Source organism: Epinephelus lanceolatus, chromosome 1, assembly GCF_041903045.1.
Source record: "Epinephelus lanceolatus isolate andai-2023 chromosome 1, ASM4190304v1, whole genome shotgun sequence".
NCBI classification, from domain to species: Eukaryota; Metazoa; Chordata; class Actinopteri; order Perciformes; family Serranidae; genus Epinephelus; species Epinephelus lanceolatus.
Window position 1 is genome coordinate 32239630 of NC_135734.1, and position 27871 is coordinate 32267500.

The 27871-nt window shown below is 39.2% G+C and overlaps 1 protein-coding gene across 1 annotated transcript in view; it reads right to left on the reverse strand.

Annotated features, from left to right (window-relative positions):
• Positions 1-9736: 9736 nt before the first annotated feature.
• The window catches only part of slc6a11b (solute carrier family 6 member 11b), a 46239-nt gene continuing 28104 nt past the window's right edge, over positions 9737-27871 (reverse strand). The window contains exons 9-15 of the mRNA XM_033627075.2: positions 26527-26651; positions 22230-22342; positions 21070-21207; positions 16971-17073; positions 16232-16332; positions 15369-15539; positions 9737-13391 (exon numbers count right to left, since the gene is read on the reverse strand). Coding sequence (XP_033482966.2) covers positions 13248-13391; positions 15369-15539; positions 16232-16332; positions 16971-17073; positions 21070-21207; positions 22230-22342; positions 26527-26651 — 895 coding nt within the window. The 3' untranslated portion in view covers positions 9737-13247. The remainder of the gene's footprint in view (positions 13392-15368; positions 15540-16231; positions 16333-16970; positions 17074-21069; positions 21208-22229; positions 22343-26526; positions 26652-27871) is intronic.

Sequence of the window (27871 nt, forward strand, 5' to 3'; positions counted from 1 at the left end):
TCAATCAGTCCCACTCTATCTCTGTCTCTTTTTTTGTGAAACCCTGGGTGGTCATGATAAGCCTGATTCCAGCTCTCAGTGATGGAGACACATGCAGGAAATGCCTCACGTGCACACACACATTCAAGACACGCATGTGCAAAGAGATGCTCACAGTGACACTGAGCTCGGTGTATTTCAGCATGCGAGGATGAAATTTACCTGACGGTACATGATGCCACGTCAGGCACTGTGAGCATGCAAACCATTCACTTAGCCATAACGATGCAGACATGATGAACACACAAATATATTGTGAGCCTTGTGTGTGCATAGCACAGATACACACGCCCACACATGAAAACATGCAGCCACATGCACAGGAAACAGAAATACACACACCGTAGTATTTTCACCTGGTGTTGAAGCCTGTTCAGTCATGGTAGTTTAGAATTTGCTGCCCCCTGCTGAAATTAAAAGAATAACTCCAGTCTCATGTCACACCAGCGGGGGATCAAGAGGGAACAAAGCCTGATCAAATTTAGTGTGGAAATCGACTCTTTTTAAAGCGCAGACCCAATAACACCACCTCTGGCTGATTTTAGGCTCTGAGCCATCCTTTAATAGAAGCTGCAGGCAGTATATGGGACATTCTGTGAACTCCTGTTCTGTTAACACACATTTTAGGGTTTTCTTAATCACATTAACTCACTTTTTTGATTCAGCTTTTACACATAGATGTCTCACAATAATCATACAGTAGCCTCACTCATTCAATGACCCCTCAGTGGAATTTGGTGCTGTACTGGCAGCCTCGAAAGGGATTTTAATCACTTCCTTTTGGATGGAAAAAGGCAGAGCAGAGCAAAGCAGAGGAGTCATATTCATCTGTAATTTGGGATTTGGCTTCATCTTAACAAATTATATGTGATCATTAAGATATTTTCACTGAATTCACATGATATACAAGCACAAACATATTTCTTCTTTTCTACAAGGCTCTCTGTCCCTGATTCTGCTGTCCCTTCTGTCTTTTATTTGGCTTCATGACCCACCCGTCTTCTCAGTTTGCTCACTGCCTTTCACTGTATCCATTACAGTGTTTCCTTCCTTCTTATAATCATTTGGCCGACCCTGTGTCCTGCCTCTGGGTGCTTATCAGCAGTGCAAGATATCATGTGCAGCAGATTGAAGCCAAACTCTCAAAGCCATGGTGCCAGCAGAGAGTTAGAGAGTAGTACCTGTGTCAAAGCAGTTTGTTTTGTGGGGTCAGTATTGGTACAAATGTCATGTAATATTACATTAATGTCTATTTGCAAACGTTCAAGTACTTGACTATCATCAGTGCTACTGACATGAGTGTTTCACAGAACACATATAGACACAGACAGATTCCTACCAGGTGTGATGAATCAGTCAGCTGGTGCCACTAATTAGATGAGATCAACTCTGAGGAGCAGAGGCCTGACTACCAGATCACTATGATCGTTCCAAACACAAATGTATGATAGCAGAACATATACAAATGTACAAAAAGCACATCTTTACACAAATAAAATAAAATAGAATTAAACTGAATTAAATTAGATTAGATTAGATTAGATTAGATAAAATAAAATAAAATTAAATTAATTCTGATAAATAAAGAAAGAAAGAATAAAAAACACAACATCCTCTAACACTAATGTATGACAGCAGAACATATATAAATGTACAAAAAGCACAACTATACACAAAAGATAAATAATTAGATTAAAAAATAAGACAAAATAAATAAAGAATATAAAAATAAAATAAAATATTGTACTAATCACAACATCCTCTAACACTAACGTATGATAGCAGAACATATATAAATGTACACAAAACACAACTACACACAGAAAATATTTTAAAAATGAAATAAATAGAATAAAAAATAAAATAAAGAAAATAAAAAAATGAATACTAAATAAAATAAATAAGTAAAAATAAACAATCAATCAGAATAAAAGAAAATAAAAATATTTCATAAAAAAAAAATAATTAAAATAAATAAAAACATTTGCCAAAAAAACCTTAACAGTTTATTTATTCATAAGCCTGCAGCAATTAAAGCTGTTATCAAAGTGAGTGAGTGAGCGAGCAAGTGCTCAATTTTTGCTCCAAAAAAAAACATAAAAAAAAAAAGAAAAAAGAAATCTACTACAGTGTACTGAATGAAGGGGTAACAGGATTTTAATACTAACTGTGTCATCTGTGCGCTCACTGTAAATTGGTTTTTAGCACATTTTTTTTCTTTTCTCGCTCCCTATCAAAAGATCAGAATACAAATCTAGGTTGTTTTAATCTTTAGGCGAGGCTGACTTTTGGCCATGGTGCGTAGTGTTTCTATCTTGGCTCTGTCCTGAAGCACTGCCCCAGTACACTGTGCGTGAGTCAACTAATCTGCTATGCCTTCTCCATAATCGCAGGGAAGAATGCTGCTTCCCTCGTGTCTCTCTTACTGATTTCTCTTCTATCTGCTTTCTCACATTTCCTCATCTGTCGTTTGGCATCTGCATCAGTCTGTCTCTCCATCACATCTGTGAGTTTGTGTCTGTGTTAGGTTGCTTATTTGTGCTGTGTGTATCGTATGATTGCTACAGTACTGATGCAACGGCATGATGTTTGTCTGCTCGTCTTTCATCTTGATAGCCTCCCTGTCACCTGGTATGGTTACCTGTCCTGCTCTCACTGCACCTGATGGTTTTTTCTCATCATGCTCTTGTCACTTGCTGAATCGCTGCGGTCTGTTTATTTACTGTACCTGCCTCTGTTTGTGTCTTTGTACATAATCATGATTTATCAGTATTTTTTACATTAAAACAAATGTCAAAAGGTCATCATTCAACAGTCTCATTTCTTTTAGTTAAGAAATCAAGCCTGTAGTATCAGCGAAAAACATGGAACTTCTCGTGCATGCCTTACTCCGTTCTCGTTCAGACTACTGTAACACCTTCTTCATTTGCATCACTAAGAGCTGGTCTTCAACTGGGGCAAATTACAGCAGCAAAAATGACTCATCAGTCCCACATCACCCCAACACCTGCCTCGCTTCATTGGCCTCCAGTTAACCACAGAAATGACATAAACATTTTACTAATAGTTACAAGGTCCGTCATGGCCTGGCTCCTGCATATAGCCAAGCTGTACCTATTCTAGCTGTCATCTACTGCGATCATCTGTTCTCTGTTCTGCTGAATCTGTGGTTTGTTTTAAGCAGCTGCTGAAAGCTCAACTCTAAATACTCTAAATACTCTAAATACTCTCTGTTTGTCTTAAGCAGGGGCGTAAATATAGACAGAGTGCGGCTGCACTGGGGCCCCTGGCCCTTGCAAATGATTCAGATTGCCACCTTGGAATCAAACCCAATCTGTCATAATTTCCGTTTGTTTTCTTTTCTACTCTTCTTTCTTATGTTATATAGTCAGAAGCAGTCTACAACAAATTTAAATGCTTATTCTACATCAACTATAAATGGTCTGAATAAACTATTTTCTTTGATATAGTATAATATCATACACAGGTATGCAATGGTTGTTGGGTAACATGTATGTTGATGTTGTTTAATGTCAAGTCTCTATTTGATCATGTGACAAGACGATGCGATATTTGGTAGCTAGTTTAGGCACAATATCTGTCAATACTGACAGGCTGAGCACATCTACAGGTCCAGGAAGAGGTCATGCCTTTTAAACATAAAAGCAGCAGTAAGAGAGGACAAGACAGAAAAGAACAGGAAGAAAAAATTAGCAAAGTTCCCTAAATTAGATTCCTTTAGCTTTTTTATAAACAGTTGCCAGTGGAGTGTGTGTGCGCCTTATAACTAGTAACTAGCAAGCACCAGGGCCCATCCTAACTACCTTACAACTATGGCCTTTAGTATTGTTTATTTTGGTGTGCTTTAATTATTGTTTATGTATCATGCATGTGTATGTGTGTGAGTACTGTATGTAGGTTTATATGGACAACTGTATTCGTATGTGCGTGTTTTATCCTATAATCACTTTGTAACTGTGTGTTTTAAAAAGTGCCACATATCTTACTATATGACGAAAACTCTGTCTGTGTGTGTCTGTTCCACGTTTTTCTCCTCACTGACTTGGTCAATCCATGTGAAATTTGGCACAGTGGCAGAGGGTGATGGGAGGATGCGAATGAAGCAATATTACATCAATTGGCCAAAGGGGGGCGCTATAGCAACCGATTGAAATTGCAAACTTTGAATGGGCATATATGTCGTAGAGACATGAAACTTTGCACAGAGATGCCTCTCCTCATGAGGAACAAATTTGCCTCAGGATCCCATAACTTCCAGTTATGTAGATTTTCCGCCTTTTTGAATTTTTTGAAAAACACTTAAAATCGATCTCTTCCTAGGAAGTTTGACCGATCCGCATGAAACGCGGTGAACATAATCTAGGGACCAATATCTAAAGTTCCCTCTTGGCAAAAGTTGGAAAACTTACTAAAACTGAGCTTCTATAAGGCAATGAATATTGTGGAGGGCGTGGCTCATCACATAATGGTGTATAACATCTCAAGGGTTTCACCAATCACCACGCAACTTTATAGGCGATTTTTACTAAACTTGGTAGATATGTAGAACAGGACGCCTCAAGGTGACTGGAGAAATGTAACTCTAATTGGCAACTGGGTGGCGCTATGACAACAGAAAAATGCTTAAAAATGGCTAAATGCGACCGATCGCTGTGGCTCCCCCTGTGGCCCAATGTTTGTTTGGTTTTTTTTTCTAATTTTTGGTATGACTAAGTCATGGTATGGTATGCTGTACATAATCACGGAAACTGTCACTGTGTCATTCTGTCTGTCCCACGTTTTTCTACTACCTGACGTGGTCAATCTCTGTGAAACTGCACATAGGCATTGAGGATTGGCATAGGTAGAAGGTGACAAAGCTACCAATGGGTATGGACTAGTATAAAACTATTCTTATCAATAGTTAGTGTTAGAGCACCCAAACAGAGCAAAATGTGGAGAAAATATTAGATATTATATATTACATTCTTCAGATGTCCATTATAAAGACTCCAAATGAATGCTGATGTCCTACTATGTCTGCTGTGTAATTAGCTAGCTGTTAATACATTAGCCACAGCTCTATTAGCAACTGACTTGAACATAAGATGTATTAAAACATAATACAAACAATACAACATATGATAAAAAAAAAAAGATACATAAAATGCGTCTGTGCACAGTTTGCATGTTCTCCCCGTGTCAGTGTGGGTTTTCTCCAGGTACTCCAGCTTCCTCGCACAGTCCAAAGACATGCAGGTAATTGGTGACTCTAAATTGTCCATAGGTGTGAATGTGAGAGTGAATGGTTGTCTGTCTCCCTGTAATAGTCTTAGGTGTACCCCACCTGTCACCCAATGTCAGCTGGGATAGGCTCCCTGTTACCCTGGATAGGATAAGCAGTTACAGATGATGTATGGATATACTGAAACAAATCCCCTAGTTGCCAGAAATTGATCAATGTCATTTTAAAGATTAAAATCAAATGGTTAGATGTGTCTCTAATCTGATCTACTGTACAGCTGTACACATCTGTCTGTAGCTTCCAGGAAAACTTTGATTTAACACTGACTATGGATCCACTGCCAGTTTCTTTCCTAACAATCATCGGAAGATGTGGAATAAGACAACCCTGCCTGGAGAACTTTTATTCATAATGTATACAGTGTGTGCCTGTCTGCCAACAGCACTGTTTCAGATCAAGGTTTTAGATAAAAGCTTATCTCCAGAAAGGAAAAAAAAAAGAAGAAGAAAATGAAAAAGTCGTTTTACAGCATTTGAGAGAGACAGATTTTCCCCCGCTGACAGCCATTTAACCTTCACATTACTTTCTGAATGAGTTTTTGCTTGGCTGAAGAGTCCAGAAACTTTTTCCCAGCTCATAAAGTGTTCTCAGAAGTTTTTTGTGTGTGGCGGCAACGTGACACAACAACAAAAGAAGATTTACCCCACATCATCTACCGGATCAAGTCAAGATGTCACCTCCAAGTCAAAGAAAGTAAAGCTGATTTCTGAAGTGTGACAGTTGGATGTATGTGCCTGACTGCACGCACACACTGAAACACAATGCATGCTCAACACACACTGAAACACACACCCAGAGGCCAGCAAACACACTGGTGAGGGATTTCATCAAATGTGGACTTCAGTCATGTGGAGGTCCCTCAAAGATATCATCCAATGAGATCAAAGAAAGAAAAATAAGACACTGTTGAGGACAATTTCCTTGTTTGTTTCTTTTATTAATAGAAATGGTCTGAGGGCTGCTGGGACGAGTCTCCTGTAGGCTGTGATCAGGATTTCAGAGGTCGCTCTAGTGGATCATAAAACCATAAAAGCAATACAGAGCAATAAACATATGGTGACAGTATAGATACAGGAACGCAGGAGAAAGAAAGAAAGGAGGTTATGAAATGACAAAGGTCTCCAGCTGCACCGAACCGAGACGCTGTCAAAAATATCACAATTCTGTCAGCACTTATACAGAGCGCTGCAAATCCACTGGATTATTTGAGGCGGCAGAAACGACATGTTCCTATCAGCACATTCGCTGCATAAATACATCTGTACATTTAACTGCTTTCAACAGGCCTTTCTCACAGCACACATTTTTGACTCGTCGCAGAGTGAAACGCAGGTGTTACTAACGATATTAACGAGTGTCCCAGTAAACCATGACGGTGTGACAGTGAGTCAGTACACACAACACCAGCACCCTGAAAGCAAAGCAGCTAAATTCAATTCAGTTCCTCCTTAATTTTATTATTCACACCTGTGCTTTGGTCTATGACTGTGGCTGATTAGACCTCTCGTCAGGTGGAGGTAGGGGTGGAGCTACACGCAGAGAATCATGTAATGTCACAAAACTCTTTGTGCTAATCACAGTGAAAATTGTCCTGCGCTGACAGGTGTAACTAAACTAACATGAGAGGGAGGAGGATGTCAGCGACGCCCAGTTTGTATGTGCCCACACAGTCCTGAGGAAAGGTCTAACAAATATAATATCTTCTTCTACTGTTTCACCTTGAATTTACATGTTTTTTTACCTGATGTTTCAGTCATTTGATATTCAAGGTGATATTCCAGACACTGCTGGCCTCTCATAAATAAAAATATAGATTTTCTGTAAATGTATTCCTGTGGTGTAATTTTATTCTGGTTTTGCAGTGTGTTTCTGTATAGCTACATGTGTTATCACATGATCTGTTGGGCAACCACCATGGGTCTCCTCATCTAGGAGTAGTTTCTGCTGTGCTGACCTGCTTTCCTATTTTTTTATGTGTTTTTCTGTCCAGCACCCAGTATTTATCATTTCGGATGTGCGTGCTGTTTTTTGAGTCTTCTGAGAGGTCTAACCAGGCCAGCCCAGTCGCCAAAATAAAATGCTGGAACTGCACTTACGCAATAAATGGATGTTACATTAGTTCATTTATGTCATGTGAACATTTCAAAGTGACGTAGTTAAGATTACTTGTTTACAAGCTGAGTTTCTCATCAGTGGAAGGAGGCGATGGTTGATAGCATGAGATCAAGGCGAGATGGCAGCCAAGCAGCAGACCACTGTTTGGCACCAACGAACAGCAACACTGGGTAATTCTAACGAGACATCAGGATATTCTAAGCTGTGTTTGTGACGAACAATCCTGTTATGTTTAAGGGATAGTGCACCCAAAAATGAAAATTCAGCCATTATCTACGCACCCATATGCCGAGGGAGGCTCAGGTGAAGTTTTACAGTCCTCACATCACTTCCAGAGATCCAAGGGGAGAGGGGGTAGCAGCACAACTCCACCTAATGGAGGCTTACGGCGCCCCAGATTCAAATGTCCAAAAAAACACATAATTGAAACCACAAAATATCTCCATGCTGCTTGTCCGTAGTGATCTCAGTGTCCTGAAGCCCCGACATAAAAAGTTGTTTGGAAAAACGTCATTTAAACTCTGTTTTTAGCCTCATTGTAGCCTGTAGCTCTAAATGCTCTAAATGTGCACACACACGTGAGTGCGTGTACAGAGAAGCCAAACAACTTTTTATGTCGAGGCTTCAGGACGCTTGGATCACTACGGACGAGCAGTATGGAGATATAATGTGGTTTCAATTATGTGTTTTTTTGGACGTTTGAATCTGGGGCGCTGTCAGCCTGCATTAGGTGGAGTTGTGCTGCTACCCACTCTCCCCTGGGATCTCCGCAAGTGTTGTGAGGACTCTATTTAACTTTGGGGGGACCATTTCAGTCAACACCTTCTGCGACCCAGCCCTCCAGGGGGTTCTGAAATAAAAATTTTAGATGAAGGGTTCTCAAAGGTTTGATGACTGAGTGCCAATTCAGGAGGCCAGCATATGATTAAGGGCCACACAGGAAAAGTGCATACAATGACTTTTTTTTGATGACTGTTTTTACTTGCACTTGACAAAACTATAACAGTAGACAGTGATATACCCTAATATAAAGGAAGGGAATTAAATGGAGAAACAGTAGTGTTTGATATTGATTGTTGTGACCACAGGAGTCGAGCCACAACACTCACACAGACCACCTGCAAACAATTACGTATTATACAATAAAAGTTAATAAAATGACTGGACAAAAATCGTAATTATAAATATTAGGGAATATAATCATCATCATCATCATAAAGTCATCAACAGTGCAGGTCACCATATATGTGTGTCACCACTAAATCAGACCAAATATGCCAGCTTGAAAAGGTGTGTTTCAGACGGGATTTGAAAGTGGAAACAGAGTCAATATTGCAAATGACAAGAGGCTGAAGGCTCTAGAACCCGTGGTAGCCAAGTGGGCAGGTGGTGATGTGAGCAGGAGTGCAGAGGAGTGTCTAAGAGTACAGGAGGGTGTGTAGATATGAAGGAGTTCAGACAGGTAGGACGGGGCTTGATAATGAGGGGCCTTAAAGAACCAGTTGTAATAATGGTGGCAATTTTAAGGTTATTTATGATTATCATAATGGCTGTGTGTGGTTGCCTTTTGTAGCAGAGCAAAATTTTAATTCTTTCAATTTTAAATTAGTATATTGGGCGGGACATTTTTGGGCACCTTTAAACAATGGGGGGAATGTGTCTCTCCCACAATATATAATCACTGCCAATCTTAAACCCAACCACACCCTATCCAGAAGGTAAAGAAATGTGAAGTTTCAACATATCAGCTACATCTGAAATATTCAAATTTAACATATCCATGATAACCCATTTATTCTGGCGATTGAGTTGACCCAGCAGCTTAAGTGAAAACAGCTGTGTAGGTGGACTGAAGGAATGTGGGGGTTTTAGTATGTTTGGACATTTCCTTTGCCGTTTTCATCTACACTATGGCCTGAAGACCTATTTTTTATTTCTTTTTTGCTCATCATCAATTTCTTTTTCTCATATTACCATTTATAACAAACTGTAAACTGATGTTTTGTTTTGTAATATGCACATAAAGTTGTTTTTTTCCTTTATTTGTCTGCTCATGTCCTGTTATTGTTTGTGGCTATCAAACCAGTCGCTGTATTGGACATGGTAAAATGCCATCTTATCTGATCATATCATTTTATCTCTAACGTCTCATCACAAAAAGAGACATTTAAACTTTTACAAAGAACTTAAGATACTGACATTTCCTTCTTAGAGTAGTTTTTTCCTTTAGAGGATAACTGTGACATTAAGTTTGATAAAAAAGACCAGAGCCTGTACTCTGTTTTCCTTCATAATATTTATTCTTAAAAATGAGTAAGCAGACAGTTCATGTGTCCTGTGAATACCAAAATGTGTGTAGAACAGTACAGAACAGTAAAACGTCTTCCATTATATTTCTATAACAAGATCTTTTGAACGACATATCAAAAGTCAAAACAAAGGACGTATTCTTTTTAATACAGCAATTCTTTTAAAACATCGTTCATGTCAAGAAATAGACCACAGATTTTTTTTAGAAAGAGATGTAAAAATATACATCGACACGATCAGTGTTAAACAGCAGGCTATACTTTTCCGATGCACACGACTATTAACTTGCACAAACATCAGTGAGGAGGTGATAATGTCATAATGCAACCACACCAGTGGGACCAATCACGTGTTTAAGAGGATGTCACAGCTTAGACAGGAGGGGCTTCAGTCGCTGAACACTTCCTCGGTTTCCCTCACTTCCTACTCGATCGCACACTTCCTCGGCTCATCGTTTCCTAATTTCTTCCCCTGCTTTCTTTGCCTCCTCCTGAAAAACTGTAGAGAGAAATTTGAGTTTCATCCCCTCAGACACTCTCCTCTGATTGCATTTTCATCAGGAAACAAAGGACAGAGGGAAGAAAGGACAAGAGGTGGGAAAGTTGGACAAAGCAAGGAAGGGAGGTAGGACAGCTCGGAGTGATAGGACGAGGCTGCGAGGGACTGAGATCGATCTGAACAATGAGACCAGCTCACTGAGTCTTACCACAATTAAAGAGATGACAGGAGGAGACGGTGCTTTTACCCCTGCAGCGGCTCAGACAGCAAAATTAAAAGATGTCTATTTCTCAGTAAGGTCTAAGACAGGTCACAGAAACGCTAATCAACAGCAAGACTGTCGCTGTCTGTGACAAAATACAAAGCATCCAGCAGCATCACAGTTTCATACAAGGCCCGTGTCATTGCACAAGCCCTCCACGTGATGAAGAGACGCCAAAGACAGAAGCGGAAAAACATTGAAAGAGGCGGACAAGCCGAGGTTGAGAATGAGAGGGAAGGACAGCGGGAGAAAGGAAAGAGGGGGACAAGAGGGAAAGACTAGAAAGAAGGGGGGGATAAGAAGACAGATGGGTTTTGAAATGCTCATCTGATGGGCGTTCATCTTCTCTTCTACAGGCGGAACAGGAAATAAAAATGCAGGGGTGGAAGCACATCTGTCTGTCACTCTGAGTTAGGCTCAGCATAATTGCTGTGAAATGACGGATACCCACGACTTATAGGAGGGCAGCTAGAGGAGGGAGAGGTGTGTTTCTAGACTCAGCCTGCAAGTCACTCACTATTTGAAGCCATGTCGAAAACAAGACGTGTAAAATTGAAGATTTCTAAAACTGAGGAGAATGGTTTTACAGGTTTGACTGTTTATTTGCCCTTCAATATTACTGTAAACCTTCAGACTGTTCTCATCCCTGGGTCATCAAGTACAGGTTTCATCACACCCATAGACTGTACATAAAGATGGACGACATGACAGCTCCCCAAAAGTGAAGCCAAAACATCTCAATCAGCCCCTGGTGGCTGGCTGCACTACAGGATGACAGCTCCATTTCCACTCTGGCTCCAAATGATGTCACCAGCACATGCAGGGATATTTGGCTTCATTTTTGTACACCGGGAGGAAATGGAGATCCATTGTTTATCTTGATAGACAATCTATAGTCGCACCCCTCGTCATGCAATACTGACGCTTAAGGCACCCTTCAGCTTCATTACGACATGTATTGGGCTTTCAGCTAACTCCAGTTTAAACTTATTCATGGCAGTGTTTGTCGCTGAGAGTAAATGATGTCATATAAAACGCGAGAAAGTCCACGTTGGGTAGGAGGTGGATGAGTCAAACAAAAAGAGACAACGTATCCCATGTGACATAATGTGACATTATTTATGTACCACTGTCGCACACGGATGTCACTTACATGACGTACTTATGTCACGTTACGTTACTGTCAAGAAACAAACTTATTTAAGCCCAAAGTATGATCTGTTTTTTCAAACCTCACCACAACAGTTTCACATTAGCCTCATGTTTCAGCTATAGACTGTATAAAAAGGATGACATGACAGCTCCCCAACAGCGAAGCCAAAACATCCTGATTGCCCCCGGTGGCTGGTTGCAGTATAGGTCATAAATCCCACCCCTTCCATGTTAGCAGATTGGACATAGGCCAAACCAAAAACTCAAAGTGCACGTCAAATACATTTTTCCCAAGGATGCTTTCTGTTATTTTAGGTAATTCTTATGACACTGATGTATGTTCAAGTGTTTGTTTTTCTGATACGTTTGGTTATAACTAGTAATTTGATTTTTAAAAAAAGGGGGGGGGATTGAGGTCATGATTGATAGCTGTGTGTGCCAATCGGTATGCTTGCTATCAATGCTGCTGCTCGCAAATGGGTGGGAACTCAATACCAGCAGATTTGACCACTGCGGAGAGTCTGGCCTCAAATTATGTCACCAGTGCTTGAGGGCAGCGGCCATATCCAGGATGTTTTGGCTTCATTTTTGTACAGTGGAGCGAAGTGGAGATGCACTGTCCATCTTTACATACAGTCTATGGTTTCAGCTGTGCATCACACAGAGATGGTGCCCTGTGCATGGCTATGAGATGCTGAGGGGCGTGACAAAGTGTCAGTATTTGATGACCTAGGAATGAGAGCAGTGCCGTGGAAATCAGCAAAGCCCTATAATATATACTAATGTGATGATCAAAAGCCTAATAACATCATTCATAACATCTAGTGAGCAGAGTTTTTTCTTATGTTGCTTAGCAACAACGTTGAATTCAAGTAAGTACAAATCACTACCTCACAGTCACAGCTGGTTAAGATAACATCCAAGAATTTGATGGTACATCTAGATATATATACACAACTCAAAGTTTTACTTGCAGGGGTGTTCAGGGTTTGCCCTCCTATAGCGTCAGCACTAACAAATACTGCAGTATCCTCTTAAGACACAAAACTATGTAGAATGGTCCCCACGCTGCTACATCTTAGATAGTCACATTTGGGTACCTAGTACCTAATAAAGAGGCACAGCACTTTGCCAATAAATGTACAGTGTAAGTCTTTTACAACACAGCACACTGGTATTGTTCTACAGGCCCAGACACTAGTGTGACCAGTACTGACAAGGTACCAGGACAAGTTTTAACCATATATGTCATCAGACAGATTTCTTTAAAAAATTAACTGTTAGAAAAGAAAAAAACAGCATCTTTAGTCACGGTGTTAACTGAAAAAAGAAAATGTGTTATCAAAGTTTGTGCAAAACAGAAGCAGACTACGAATCATGTGATAGCATTTCCTTTTTTTTCTCCTTTTTTTTATACAAAACAAAAATAACACTCCCGAGTCATTTGTTTCATTTCCTGTTTTGTGTGGTGGTGGATGATGTTGTTGTTGTTGTTTGCTGTGGTTTTCATTCGTTGCACTTATTGTGAAGACAGCAGGCAGCTCGGTCTGGCGGTCAGGCAGTCGGTTAGAAATGCGTCTCCTTCTCTGAGATGGTGGATATTTTCCCATCAACCTTGAGTTTTGCGTCGTTGGCAGCGTAAGGACTGAGGGCGGAGAGCTTCCCTCTCATTTTCAGGTCTGGACTGGGAGTTGTCAACTTCTTCATCCTCTGCAGAGAGCATCGAAAGAGAGACACAAGGGGTTACCTCTCATTCTCCCACCACAGTGCTATTTCTAAAAGCAGCATTACACAGATACAGATTATGCATAAAGTAATACTGTTAGAATAAACTAAAGAAGCATCGATAAATACATGTATAAAATCAAAATGGCAGACATTAGACTGACTCTATTCTTTCTTTTAGTTTCAGTCTTTGTTTTGAGGTTTAGAGGTGCTTCAGGGACAACCAAGTGAGAAGAAGAAGAGCACTGACACTCACTGTATGAACAGTATGTATCATATCAATTAATAAAGTATGTGTTTCAGACATTTGACGGATCTCATACTAATTAGCCACTTAACTTACTAACTAACTGAACAGGCACTGTGATATCAATATACTACATATAAAAAGCTATAAAGCTGTTTCTTGTTTGTTTCTTTTTCAGATTTCTACCTCAGTGTAGTATTTGTATGCTATGTGGATTTCATATTAGACATGACCAACACATCACTGATATCATTCCTCTGCTGTTCATCACGCCTCAGGTCTGCCAGAAAGCCAGAGGCCACAACTGATCATCTCATGTCAGAAACCTGCAAGTTGTTTATTTGATCTTCCCTCGGGCAACAATGGGAGATCATCCGACTGTGTCACAATCCCTCTGAGAGAGTCAGATGGGGGAGGTACAGCAACAGGATTACTTTCAGTCATTTCCTTCATTGCTAGTGATACAGGTTGAATAACAGACACTAATGCTGCTCTGCTTTTATGTTCTTCACGACTGTAAATCAAAGTCTTAACAACGTTAGTTCTATTAATTTCATTACATGTTGTCACACTGTTCATTGTAGTTTTGGACAGGAACGATCTGTTACAGGAGACGATGACTTTGCATGAACTTTGTGATGTTTTGCTTGGCAGGCACAGCCACTGATGATGTCAGTCATGGGTCAATTTTGCCACTCAGTTAGATTTGGGGAAAAATGTCTGCTTGATTAGTTGAAAACACAAAGGAAGGTTCACTCTGTCATTAAACTGTTACTGCTGCTGCTCATCCTGTGCAAACATGACTACTGTAAAAGGTTAAAAACAGGCCATATGAGAGAATGAACGAGTGCGAAGGCTGACATAAATAGTAAATGCAAACTAAGATACAACATTTGCCTTCTGGTTTTTATGTGGGAAACAAACATTTCTTTTCAAGACTGAAAGTTACAGTGTTTAGGTGGAGGATCATCCAGAACATTGCTTCATTAATTCAAAGGGACAGCTTAGCCAAAAATAAGAAATACATATTTTTCCTCTTACCATGAACTGCAATTTATCAGTCTGCCTTCTGTTGAACATAACAGAACTAGATAGCACTCGGCTTGTGGTGCTCAAAGCAAACTACATCCGTTAAGTGAATCACCATACAGAAGGAAGCGTGCATCCACTCATAGACGAGACTAGTGAGAGCAGGATGTGAACAATATAATGACGTCCTCCTCAGCTGAACTGTAACGTTAGCTAGCTCAGTGGTGCTAGGTGAGCTAGCAGTAGATGCACGACTCATTCTGCATGGTGATATAGTAGAAGGGTGTAGTTCAGTAGAAAGAAAATAGTTCCTACGTGAAACCTCTCACAACAAGGTCTGTGGATTATCTTAAGTGACCGGGTCATGATTTCTGGAAAGAGACGTTGCTTTTGAGTTTTTCAAATATATTTTTTGGCACTTTGAGCACCACAAGGTGAATACCGTCTGGTTACATTATATTCCAGAGAAGGCAGACGTCTCTATGGCTGATATCTCCAACACTCCAAACATATGTACTTTTGATTTTGAGGTGAACTGTCCCTTTAGAGTAAATACTGATACATAAATGTATTACAGTTTAATTGTCAGTGACAATATAGATAAAGCTACACTCAGTAAGACATGAGCATTACTATTCTTTACAAAAAGAAAACCTTGTACAATGTGTCCATGTGTGTATTTGTACCTCAGTGAAGGTGCCAGGAGTCTTCCAGATCATCCAAATAATCCCCAGAGGGATGCAGACCATCGAGGACATGGCCATGAACCAGCCGATACCATAGCCCCAGTCAGGATAGGTGTAAATGTTGTTGTACTTCAGCGGTTTGTATTTAATCAGGAAGAACAGGAAAATTCCCTGCAGGAGAAATTACATCATAATTGTAAATTCTGTTATTTACATTGTGAGAATGAAATGCCTTCTTTGATTAATAAAGGTCACATTTCAATTTCTGGCTTGATAAACATAAGGCTACACACGATAGAGTCTTCATGTGAAAACAGCCCGTGTTTGCATTAAGGTACAGTACATTTAAAACATAAATCCCCAAACATGTGTAACTGGATATAAGGCAACAGCTACAGGACAGTGCAGCTCAATCAGTGCGGTTACATGGACATGGATAACACATTTATGAGGCTTATCCTGGTTATGAATATATTTGGGCACAGAGAAACTGGGTTATTCATATTACCCGTATACATCCAGGTTTCTTTCAGAGTACTCCAGCCAGTATAATCGGTTTTCTCATAAACTAAATATGGTGTTTAGACGCTCAAACACATAAACAGGATACTCCAAAAACCAGATCATAAAAGGGTTATTCATGTCCACATAAACACCCTAATTATTAAAACAAAGTGAAAAATTATCTTGCAAGATGAACCAAAAATGATTCCATAACTAAGCACTGCTCTTTATCCGAAACCTAGAATCAATATGACAGACAAAAATGACTATTATCTGAATGTGTCTGTCCATCACTACTGAGCTTGTCTACATGATATGTTCATGCTGCCGTTCTTGATTTTGTCTGCAGTCAAACTCACAGCACAGATGCCCGGGGTCAGGATCATCCAGCACCACTTGATGAAGAAGACAGGTTTGTAGCCAATCATGTCCTCAATATTTAGGTAGAATCTGTCACTACCTGAAATGCAAATAAGTGTCAGTCAGAATTTCGGCAAGTAACATCAAAATAATGACGTGATTGATGTCTTTTGACAGAATATAAACAGAGCTGCTGAATGGAAGGGGATATAAAGTTGTCTGAAACTTTCTTTGAGGGGAGACAGATATTTCGTATTGCTGCATGTAAAATATTCTTAATAAATAAATGCAGTCATTAATCAATGTAAATGTAATGATATTTAAAGAGAGAAATGAGAGCCACAGTTTCTTTAAAGCATGAATGTCAATTACAGGAGAGTAAATTAAATAGAAAAAGCACTATGTTTGCTGTATAAAAACACAAAATGGCAGCCTTTCACGATCCTATTTTACCATTATATCCTTTTCAATATCTCAGTCATAAGATGTGTGTGTCTTGCATAACACCAAGTGAGTCATGCGTGTGTTTGAGCCCATTCTCCAGCAGAGGGCAGAGAAGAAATATTAATGCAGCAAAGAGGATAAAAGTGTGACACAACAGCCTGTTTTTCTGGGCTGAAATGTATGACAGTTGTTCAGTTCACAAAAGAGAGACTACTGATATCTGAGGTGACAAGGCTGAGGGGAAAAAAGCAAACATTTCTCTGAGATCTCTTTAAGTTCAGACCGTTATCTTACCATACACCCAGCCGATACATATGGACTCAAATATGGCCACAAACAGTAAACACATCCCGCTGGCAGCGTAGGAGTCAAACAGCTGGAAGACGTACATCCCTCCCTGATAGGATGAGACAGGTGTCAGTTTTCTGTCACCGACACTGCATGAGCATCAGGCCTGCTTAGATCACATCAAATATTAAATTAATCAGCTGTGATTGATTTGGTTGTCAGGGATCAATGCCATAGTGACAAACAACCCAATGTACACTGTAAACAGAGTAAATAACAACTCAGCACTGATGTTTCTTATACCTTACTGAAAATAAGGATTAGTCACAAAATGGCCATGATTCATTGACTCAAAAGGTTCCTGCTACTAAGTTGCTATTACCAAATGTGGTGTGAATAAAATACAAAGTGATCAAAGTTATCTCTTTAGAGGGTTGTTTAAACCCCAACAACACACTCTGATCTTTAGTGGTCCATTATGGCTCTGATAAACATTATAAAATGATGTACTGTGGCAGAGCAATTTCAGGCAACAGCATTTTGTTTTTTTTTGTTCATTATAGGCCACTGTATTATATGTGATGTTGATGCCTGTCACTATGACCCACTCCTGGATGTTAAAGGTACACTATGCATGACTATCAGTTACTGTTTGTGTTTTCTGAATGCCTGCTGCTTACAAGAAAGCAAAAAAGTGTATTTCCCAAAATGTCAAACTGTTCCTTTAAAAGTTAACCGTGTTACAGTATCAGTGGTGGTGCTCACATCTTACCATCCACTCCACCTACTCTACCTACACTCAAGACAACTCATCTGTTCTCTTGGCTTCCACTAAAAGGGTCATCATAAATAAAATCTCACATGAATGTGAGAGTAGGGTTACATCACAGCTCTAAACAGTTCAGAGCATAACCAAAATGTCTCAGTGACTGTCTTTATATTTCAGCCAGGTATTGAACTACACTCTCAGAGGACCTTTTGAACTGTGATTTAATCCCAGTCTAGGCCTCTGGTGACATTTTATTCATGACGGCTCTTTGGAGGCAGAGAGGAATAAAGTCTCTAGAGTGCAGGCAGTGCTGAAAGACGAGTAAAAGCAGAGGGAGAAATTGGCAATTTTAGTGGTGACAGTAAACCAAAGGTCATGTCATTGGACAATGCAGCAATCTAACCAAGAAAAAGTGCTGTACTTTAATATTTCATCAAATATTTTTCCCCTGTTTCATGGCCATTATGGGCCACTAGAGAACAGCAAGCAGGTTTACAGTGTGGATGGATGGAGAGCAGTGTGTGTGGACACATGAAAAGCTTTTAGTGGATGAAGGACCTTCTTGACAGTGTGAGGAACCAGATTCTCTTCTTCCATTATTATGACATAAAGATGAAAGGTCTTAAAAGCACAGCAGAGATGGTGACAGGAATGCAGCTTGACATGGGTAACTTGACCACAGACCCTCAGTGTCCAATCAAATAGATCTCTGGGTCATTTTGTAAACGCTGCATGACAGAGGACAGTGGATCATATGATACATTCTGGATCACATGATTCAATTATATCAATCAAACTGGTCTGCATTTTTTCTATCAAGTGGATCTATGACCATTCATCTAGAATGTAGCTGTTGGGTTTCATCTAAGACTTGTAAATTTTTGATGGTGGTGGTGGTGATGATGATGTTGATGACGATGATGACGATGATGATGATAATAATGATGATGAGGATGAGGATGAGGAGGATAGCATGTCTACACAGAAATAAAAATAGGAAAAAGGGTTGACTATAGGTTTGATAGTACATTCTACGGAGCTGTATTTGACATTCAGAGCATTAATATAGCAGCAAACAACTATTTGATATGTAATGATATTTATGTTTTTTATGTTAAATCAGGGTATATGCAGGAATCCTGAGGTTAATTTCAATACCTTTTTAAGACTTTTTTAAGACTTTCCAAAAAAACCTTAAGACCTCATCGCCACTTCAAGCTGTCGTTAGCAGCAACGCATCTTTAACTTACTAAACAGTTGTAGTTTGCAATTAAATCTATGGAGCACAAACATACAACAGAACTCAGATAAGATGAGAAGGAATAAAGCTTGAAAGAATAAATTAAACCAAAGGCAGGTTTATTAAAATACACCTTAGGTCATAACAAGTAACACAGCTCTACAGCTCAACATCAGCTATTCAAGGATAACTTGCTACAACGGCCTTATGGCTAACCCCTTACATGTGGGATTTAGGGCTGACCCAAAAAAATTTGAAGCTTTATTCGATGGCACGGGATTCGATTGTGGGGGAAAAAAAATTTCGAATATTCTGCCTTTTTTTTCTCCCGTTTTTTTGGGGGACCTTGAACGCAACACTAATCATGCCGTCCGTTTACGGTTGTTTTTTTTTTTCCCTTTAGCCATATGTAAGCTCAAAGAACGCGAAGCAATGTCTGTTAGGCATATAAGATTTCATGTTCCAGTTCCAGTTTGTGTTCTTAATTGATTGATTGTTTTTGGTTGTTGACAAATAAAGGCCGGCCCCATTAGACCGAGTAAAGAAGTCATCTGGTCTGAATGTTGCACGAATTGCCTAAAAAAGTTTCACAGTAAATCAAAGAACAGGGATATTATTATTGCCACGGGTTATTTGAAATGGACAAAGGTATTCTTTACTGGTGAGTTAAGGGAGAATAGCTATCATGTAATTAAAAAAGAAAACATCTCTGACAAGGAAATAGAAAGCCCGACGTGCAATCAATGGAGACCTATTATCCTGCTTGAACAGATGACTAAATTCTTTCAACAAATAGATTGTATTGATGTAAAGTAATATGCTGATGGTGACATTTTCCACCGGTCCACTGCGCTCTGAGTCTGGTGTCAGTGACACATGCTGCTCTGAGTCGCGCATCTGTCTGCTTGCGCTGCAGTGCGCGCCAAGGGTTTTAATTTGTAGTGTTAAAAATCAAAAGTTAAACACTACTTATCACCAACCAGAAGTGTTTTTTTCATTTGTGAATATTTTTATCTTAAGGGTAGGGGGGTTAGGGTTGCAAGACTCTACCTTTTCGCCATAATTTTTAAGTTATTAACTTTTTTGGACTTTTTTTTTTCGCTCAGCCTTTTCGCTCAGCCTTAATTTTCCAACATTTGATTGATCAACTTTTAATACTTTTTAAGACCCTGCGGACACCCTTTAATTTAAAAGGGACAGTGTACATTTTAAAACATAGGTCTCAACATTTGATGCACCGTATCAGATAATAGCCTTAAGATAATTTGAATCTGCATTCCCTGTATATAGTGAAGTAACGGTGTCCTGAGCAGAGAATGAAGTTGCACTCCCTTGGTGTGTGTTGTAGCTTCTCTGTTTATTGTGGTAGACAGTCCTGCAAAGCATGCGTGTTAGTGCACGTGAACCACTGTGTGCATCTCCCACTGGCTAGCTAATTGCCATCTCTCTGCACTGTGCTCATACAGACGTTACTGCTGATATCATCCTATAACAGGGTGTCATGGCAAAAGTGTAACGCCCATCCTCCGATTCCTCCCAAGGTTTACAGTTACCTTTGTCAGCACTGTTGCAGTTGTTAGCACTGTTTACACTGTTAGCACCATTAGTTGCTAGCTGTCTGCCCAGACATGTTGTGAACTGTGTGTAGACAACTTCTGATATGTCATATACAGCTTCTTTAACATAATACTAGATTTTCACAATTTATGTCTTGTATGTAAAAATGTCTGTCAGGTAGCTAAAGTCATCATATACTTAACTCTGCCTCCATCTTGAACTTGTTTGTTTCATTGTTTAAATACTTCATGTACTCTAGGACTGTAGCAGTACTATGCTTTAGCAATACATGGCCTTTTATATGGCAGTAAAGTTTAAAAAAAAAAAGTAATTCATTTTGTCATTTGGTGCTGTTTGATGAACTTTATATTTACTTTTGCTGTCTTTCCCTCATTCTTCTGAATATGTTAACAAGTCTCTTAGTTTACCCAGTAAATAACTGTTTTTCTCTTTTTAAAAATGGTAATATACAATTCACCGTTGCATCACTGTTTTTTAGTATATAATTCATTTCACAGTACATAATGAACTGAATGTACCTCTGTACACATGATGAGTCCTATGAAGAAGGAGACTATAGACATGCCCAGAATCAGCAGCTCTCTGCGGTAGCCTCTCCTGAAGGTCTCTGGGTACATGTCCACCACGGCTGTCACCAAACTCTCCACACACACAAACTGCAACATGAAAAAGATAAGATAATTGTATTAATGGAAACAGCCCTGATAAGTTATAAAACAGACGACAAGACAATGCTTTAAAAGGTAAAGAGTTTCTGTCATATAATGTTACAGTGTCAGATATTCATATTAAACATGGCCAAAGTTTCAAACAATTAGGTTAATGTACGTAAAAGTAATCCCTGTGAGCAATACTCTGCTTCTAGCGTTTTTGTATTGTTGTTTTTTTTACTTTCAAGACAAGCTGGCGTCAGCTCATGACAGATTTCTTTATATGGTCATCTGCTCCACACAAGCTACTACGCTACTACATTACTACTAAACATTAAGTGTTTACATTACATAGCCTACTCTGTTACGTGTAGCTACCTGCTAACATCAGGGACACATTTAATCTTGGTTGCCAGTGTTGATAATTTCTCCCTGAATTCCAATCATTTTCTTGCTTGAACACGTCTAGAAGCTTTTATTTGTGATATTTAATAGTAGAAAGTGCCACTATTCTCCATTACAGTCTTTCCCTGGCTGTAATGATAGTGTAGAGACGCCAAGTTGATGGCTGAGAGTGCAGATACAAAAGATCCGCAAACATTGACCAATCAGAGCAAACCAAAGATTTTGGGAGGGGGCTTAAAGATACAGGCACTAAAACTGAGCATTTCAGACAGATGGTGAATAAAAGTGTTCCAGCACAGACACTATGAGGAAAATACATGGTTTGTGAACATTAAAGCATATAAATATGTAAACATGTCATACAAGTATGAACCAAAAATTGAGTATAATAGGTCCTCTTTAGTGGTTCTACACTGAAATTGTAATCATGAGCTCACATCATACATAAATATACACACAAAAGTCAGTCATCAGTGTTAATGACATTTGACCTGCCTACTATTTGTTTCATCAAACAGCAACTTTACTCTTTATTTTTTACTTTCACATCTTTAGCAACCTCCAGTTTCTTTAAAAAGTGAAATATTCTCTAATCTCAGTATTCTCACACCAGTAGTCCTCACCTGACTGTCCAGACCAAGGAAGATGAGCATCATGAAGAACAGACAGGCCCAAAGTGGAGACAAAGGCATCATAGTAACAGCCTTGGGGTATGCAATAAATGCAAGACCAGGACCTGCAAAAAATCACAAATATGACTCTTGTTAGAGCAGGTTAGAGTTCTTCAAACAGTTCAAGACAAAATTAAGGCATAATAATTTCAGTTACACCCTTTTTAAGTTTCTCTCATATTTCTTGTAATGTTGAATTTTGTTTGTTGTAATTGAGCCATGTATTTGACAGTGACTACAGTCTGACACTGTTTTCCAAGGAGCCCACATAAGTAGTAAGTTTAGTAGACCAATGTAAACTATACTCAACGCTAAGGCATTATACTTTCTTGGTAGGACTTTGAGCTCTGCCTTGTTTTTATTGTGACTAGTACACATTATTCTGTGTTTAATATCTCTGATCTGCTTCTCTGTGGTCCTTCCCAGTGTTTCTTCTTTTTTCCTTCCTGATTTGTTTGTTAGATTTTCCTTGCCTGCCTGCCGGATAACTAAAGTATTTTATAACCTGGACCCAATTTTCCCATGTTATTTTGTCTAGGTTACTAATGGGAACAACAATTTTTTTAATTGGTCCATACTGAGTGAGAGTACTGCAGTCTACAGCTGTGAAACAGGCTGCAATGTAAACACTCAGGCATATATTTTATTGACAATAAACTGGACTGGACTAAGAACACTGAAGTCCTTTACAAGAAGGGACAGAGCCGCCTCTATTTTCTGAGGAGGCTCCGCTCCTTTAACATCTGCCGGACTATGCTGAGGATGTTTATGAGTCTGTGGTGGCCAGTGCTATTCTGTTTGCTGTGGTGTGCTAGGGCAGCAGACTGAGAGTAGCCGATGCCAACAGACTCAACAAGCTGATCAGAAAGGCCAGTGACGTTGTGGGGGTGGAGCTGGACCCTTTGACAGCAGTGTCAGACAGGAGGATGCTGTCAAAGGTGCGGGCGATACTTCAGCATGGCTCTCACCCTCTCCACAATGCTCTGGTCGAACAGAGGAGCACCTTCAGCCAGAGACTGATTGCTCCTAAATGCACCACTGAGCGCCACAGGAAGTCATTCTTACCTGTGGCCATTAAACTGTACAACTCCTCCCTCTGATGATCGGACTCATTTGGCTATTTATAAAACAAAACACACAATACTCATTCTTATTTCATCTATAACGCTACAACCATTTCATTGTATATTGTATATATTTCAGATTGTCTACTTTACTATTTTATTATTTATTTTATTTTGTTGTCTACTATAATATTTTATTTTATTTTATTTTATATTAATGTCTACTTTAATATTTTTTTTTATTTTATTTTATTTTAATGTCTACTTTAATATTTTATTTTCTTTATTTCATTGTCTATTTTAGTATCTTATTTATATCTTCATCTTTATCTCTTGTTTCCATTCATGCTGTATTTCTATTTCTACTTTGCACGGAGCATTGGAACAAAAACAATTTCCCCCCGGGGATTAATAAAGTATTCTGAATCTGAATCTGAATTAATATTTTTAACGTCATTGAGCATGTTTACATACGCACAATAATCAGATAACTGGGAATAATCAGGTAATGGTAATAATCCAATGTGACGCATTTACATGCACTTCAATAATGTGATAATCAGAAAAACCTGGTTTACATGATTCAGTCCTTCAGTTGGATTTCTCCCCAAGTACATGACATAAAACTCAAACTTCCTGTTACAGTAGGTACTCATATCCTTGAAAAACCTCGAAAAGTACACAAGTCATATATTTGCAAAATAAAGCACTCATCATGCTGACAGCTTATATTCTTACAGTACTGTTTGTTTTATCATTAACAAATACATGTGAGAGCATTGTAATGTGTAGTTTATCAATGTGAAGCCAATTTTACATACTTTGGGTAGATTCGTAGTAAAAGTACCGCAGAGTGCAATATACAAGTGTGTTGTATATAAACTTGTCACACAAAGTGCATAACATATAAGTAAGATAAAATAAAAGTGACAATTTAAACACTGAGAATATAAAAATATATTAGTTTATGTAAAATCTTTATCTGAAAGGAAACAAAAGCTGTGAGGTTAATGTAGTGGAGTAGAAAGTACACTATTTCCCTCTAAAATGTAGTGGAGTGGGAGTATAAAACAGCAAAACCCGATTAAAGGGTATACATGCACCGAATAATCTGACTATTGGGGAAAAAGCTAGATGTGTTTATCTGATTTCTCGTAATCAGATAATGGCTTTTATCTGATAAAGCCTATCGGATTATGCTGTTTACATGACCACTTGAATAGTCAGGTAACTCCAGAAATCAGATAATGATCGGTTTATTAGTGTGCATGTAAACGTGCTCATTGTGTTGCTTGTTTTTGCCGCTGACAGGCTCAGATTGTTATTATAAGTATCTAACAACATGATGGAAAGGATCCCTACAATAGTGTCACATGGAGTCAGAAAAAGCAAAACTGAAGATCAAAAAACAAACCCAAGGATCCAGCAGAGTCTGAGCTGAAAACCAGGACTTATACTGTTTAGTTTGTGTTCATGAGCTCTAAGTCATAATGTGGAAACAATATGGATGCTCTAAAGAAGATTATGTTGTATTTTATTGCTCAGAGCATGCTGATATCAGTTTGAGGTTTTATATTAGAGTTATTTTTTCCCAGACTTTCTGGTTCCCCACTACATCCCCTACAACTGCTAAAATATTGCTTTACCTGACTTGCCAGGGTTAATGCTAATAACTAACTTTTCTAACTAATCTAGGTCACTACGTGGACAGCAACTAACACATGCAACTAAATACCATATTACAAATAACATGTGAGCAATTAATTGCAATTTGTGAATTGATAAAAAGTCCATTCCCATCAACCAAACATTTACTTTTATCCACCACATTTCTGTATATGTGATCGCTACTCGTGTAGCAAAATATTTGCTGAGTTGCTGTCCCAACTCGAGGGGGTGTTCATGTGAATTTTCCCAGTTGGGAAGTAATTTGTTTTTATTATTCCCACACCACATTTCCCTCTGACGAGGGGATGAAGTGCAGGTGTAGAAAAGGGCAGAGAGGCTCAGGTGAGAGGGATCAGGTGATTAGGCAGAAGAACTCTGAAGCAGAGAAGCACTAATGAGGCTGATACAGGGCAGGTGTGTAGATGGTAAAATGAGGGAAAGGCAGCACAGAAACACACAGGGGGAAAAACACAGTAATCTGACACTTTACTGTTATTTAAAAGGAGTCTGGCTGGTTTGGCAGCAGTGATTCCTGGGCTGTTCCTGGTAAAATAAAAAGAAGGTCTCTCTCTGTCCATAATGTTGTCAGACACTTAAAATAATAATCTGAGTCTGTCTGTGGCAAAAACAAGCACTTTTAGTGAATGTACATTAACAGTGCGAACATGCCCAGAGTGGTTACACTGCAGCCTGTTTCACGGCTGCCAGCATCTCGCTAAATACTTAATTGATTTCAAAAAATGATGTTCCCATTAGTTACTTAGACACAAAAACATGGGAAAATAGGGTCGAGGATGAAAAATGCAGAAGTTACCCTATCATGGGGCTGTCCTTAATTATTAGGGCCTCATGTGACCTGGCTACTGTATTATTATTTATCATACTCCTTTTATGATTGGTAAATGACTGGGATAAGCAGCATAAGCCCATTTATCAATCCATTAGGCACAGTGGTAGTTTACTTGCTCATGCTATTTATCATGCATGTTTAAATGTGTCTCTATATATGAACCAAAGGAAAACAGACATATGAACATACTGTGAGTGTACTGTGAACATTCATGTCTCAGCAGAGATGGAGACATGAATGAGATTTAATACAGTTGTGAAATAAGTCTGATTGGTTCCACATAAGAGGCGGCCATTGGGTTATTTGATGCCTACATTTGGGGTAAGACCTTTAGAAACACATTATTTCAAACATTAAGCTCTGTCCTCACCATGCTCTTAGACAAACATTTCAAATCTCTAGCTCTGTCACATTCACTAAATCATTCATACTGACTTGAATAAATCATAATGCGGTGGTCTAAGAGCCTAGGTGAGGAGTGCGGAGTTATATAACTGGTTGTATTCACCCATTTTAGCACAATACCATGGATGGGGGCCACAAAGATTCAGACAGGCTAAGTCTACTGTATCTGCTTTGAATGTAATATATTGCCACATTACAGTTCATAAAGTTACTTGATAAAAGATATGATTATATCATATGATAAGATATGATATTTTCTCACCAGATTCTGCAACAGCTTCGATGGGAACGTTTTGCTCGTAGGCCATGAAGCCCAGCACAGAGAAGATAGCAAAACCTGCTACAAAGCTGGTGCCGCTGTTCAGACAACACAGCATGATGCAGTCCCTGAGGAGCAAGACCACCAGAAAGAGAAGGAGATCACACTCAATGTTAAAACTGTGACAACAGAGGTAACACAGACTCTCTGCCTCTTACAGTCTCATGCACAGAAATGATCATGTGTGATGAACGGACACTAAAATGACACAGTATGTGCCAAACTACCCACTCTAATCAATCACCTCTTAGCAGTGGCCTTTATATATATACAGTGGTGGAAAAAAGTTTTCGGACACCCTTAAAATTTTACACAATCTCAAATATTATCATGAAATATTTGTGGAAAAATCTTTTTTGTGTTTCAAAAGGTGTGGCTGCATTAGACAGATACAAACAAATACAAATTATATTTTTTCCTTTATTGTTTACAAGAAAAACTAACAAAACTAAATTCTTGACAGTTTCAATATGTCAGTTCTCAACATTGTCAGTATCAAAGTCAACAAATAACAGAGAATGTGTTCAAAACTGAACAAAAAATAAATAAACCATCACATCATCAAATTAATATTTAGTAGTCCTGCCATTGGCACGTAGTAGAGCTCTAATCCTGGCTGGCATGTTCCCCACGAGCCTTCCACACTGTTGAGGGGTAATCTTGTCCCATTCTTCTTGAATTACTGCTTTTAATTCTTCTAAATTTTTTGGTTTATGCTTTGAAACAGACCTTTTGATAATCCACCACAGATTTTCAATGGGGCTCATGTCTGGGGATTGAGCTGGCCACTCTAAGACCTGGATACTGTGCTCCTGCAGCCAAGTTCTACTGGCCTTGGATGTGTGGCAAGGGGCATTATCTTGTTGAAACATCCAGTTTTTACCTCGACGGAACAGTGCACGCGCAGAAGGGAGCATGTGGGTTTCGAGAATGGTACAATACTTGGTAGAGTTCAATGTGCCATCACAGACAGTGAGATGACCAACACCAGCAGCACTCATGCATCCCCAAACCATGATACTGCCTCCACCATGCTTGACAGTAGGTACTGTACATGCTGGAGATAATGCTTCGCCTGGCCTTCTGCGTACCCTCACATTAGTAGGAGGAAGATAAAGCTGGAAACTGGACTCATCTGACCACAAAATCTTCTTCCAATTCCTGGCTGTCCAGTTCTTGTGTGCCTGGGCCCAACGACGCCGGGCTAACCTCTGTCTCTCATTGATCAGGGGCTTCTTGATAGCCTTGTAGGACCTTAAGCCATGATCTAAAAGTCGGCCACGTACAG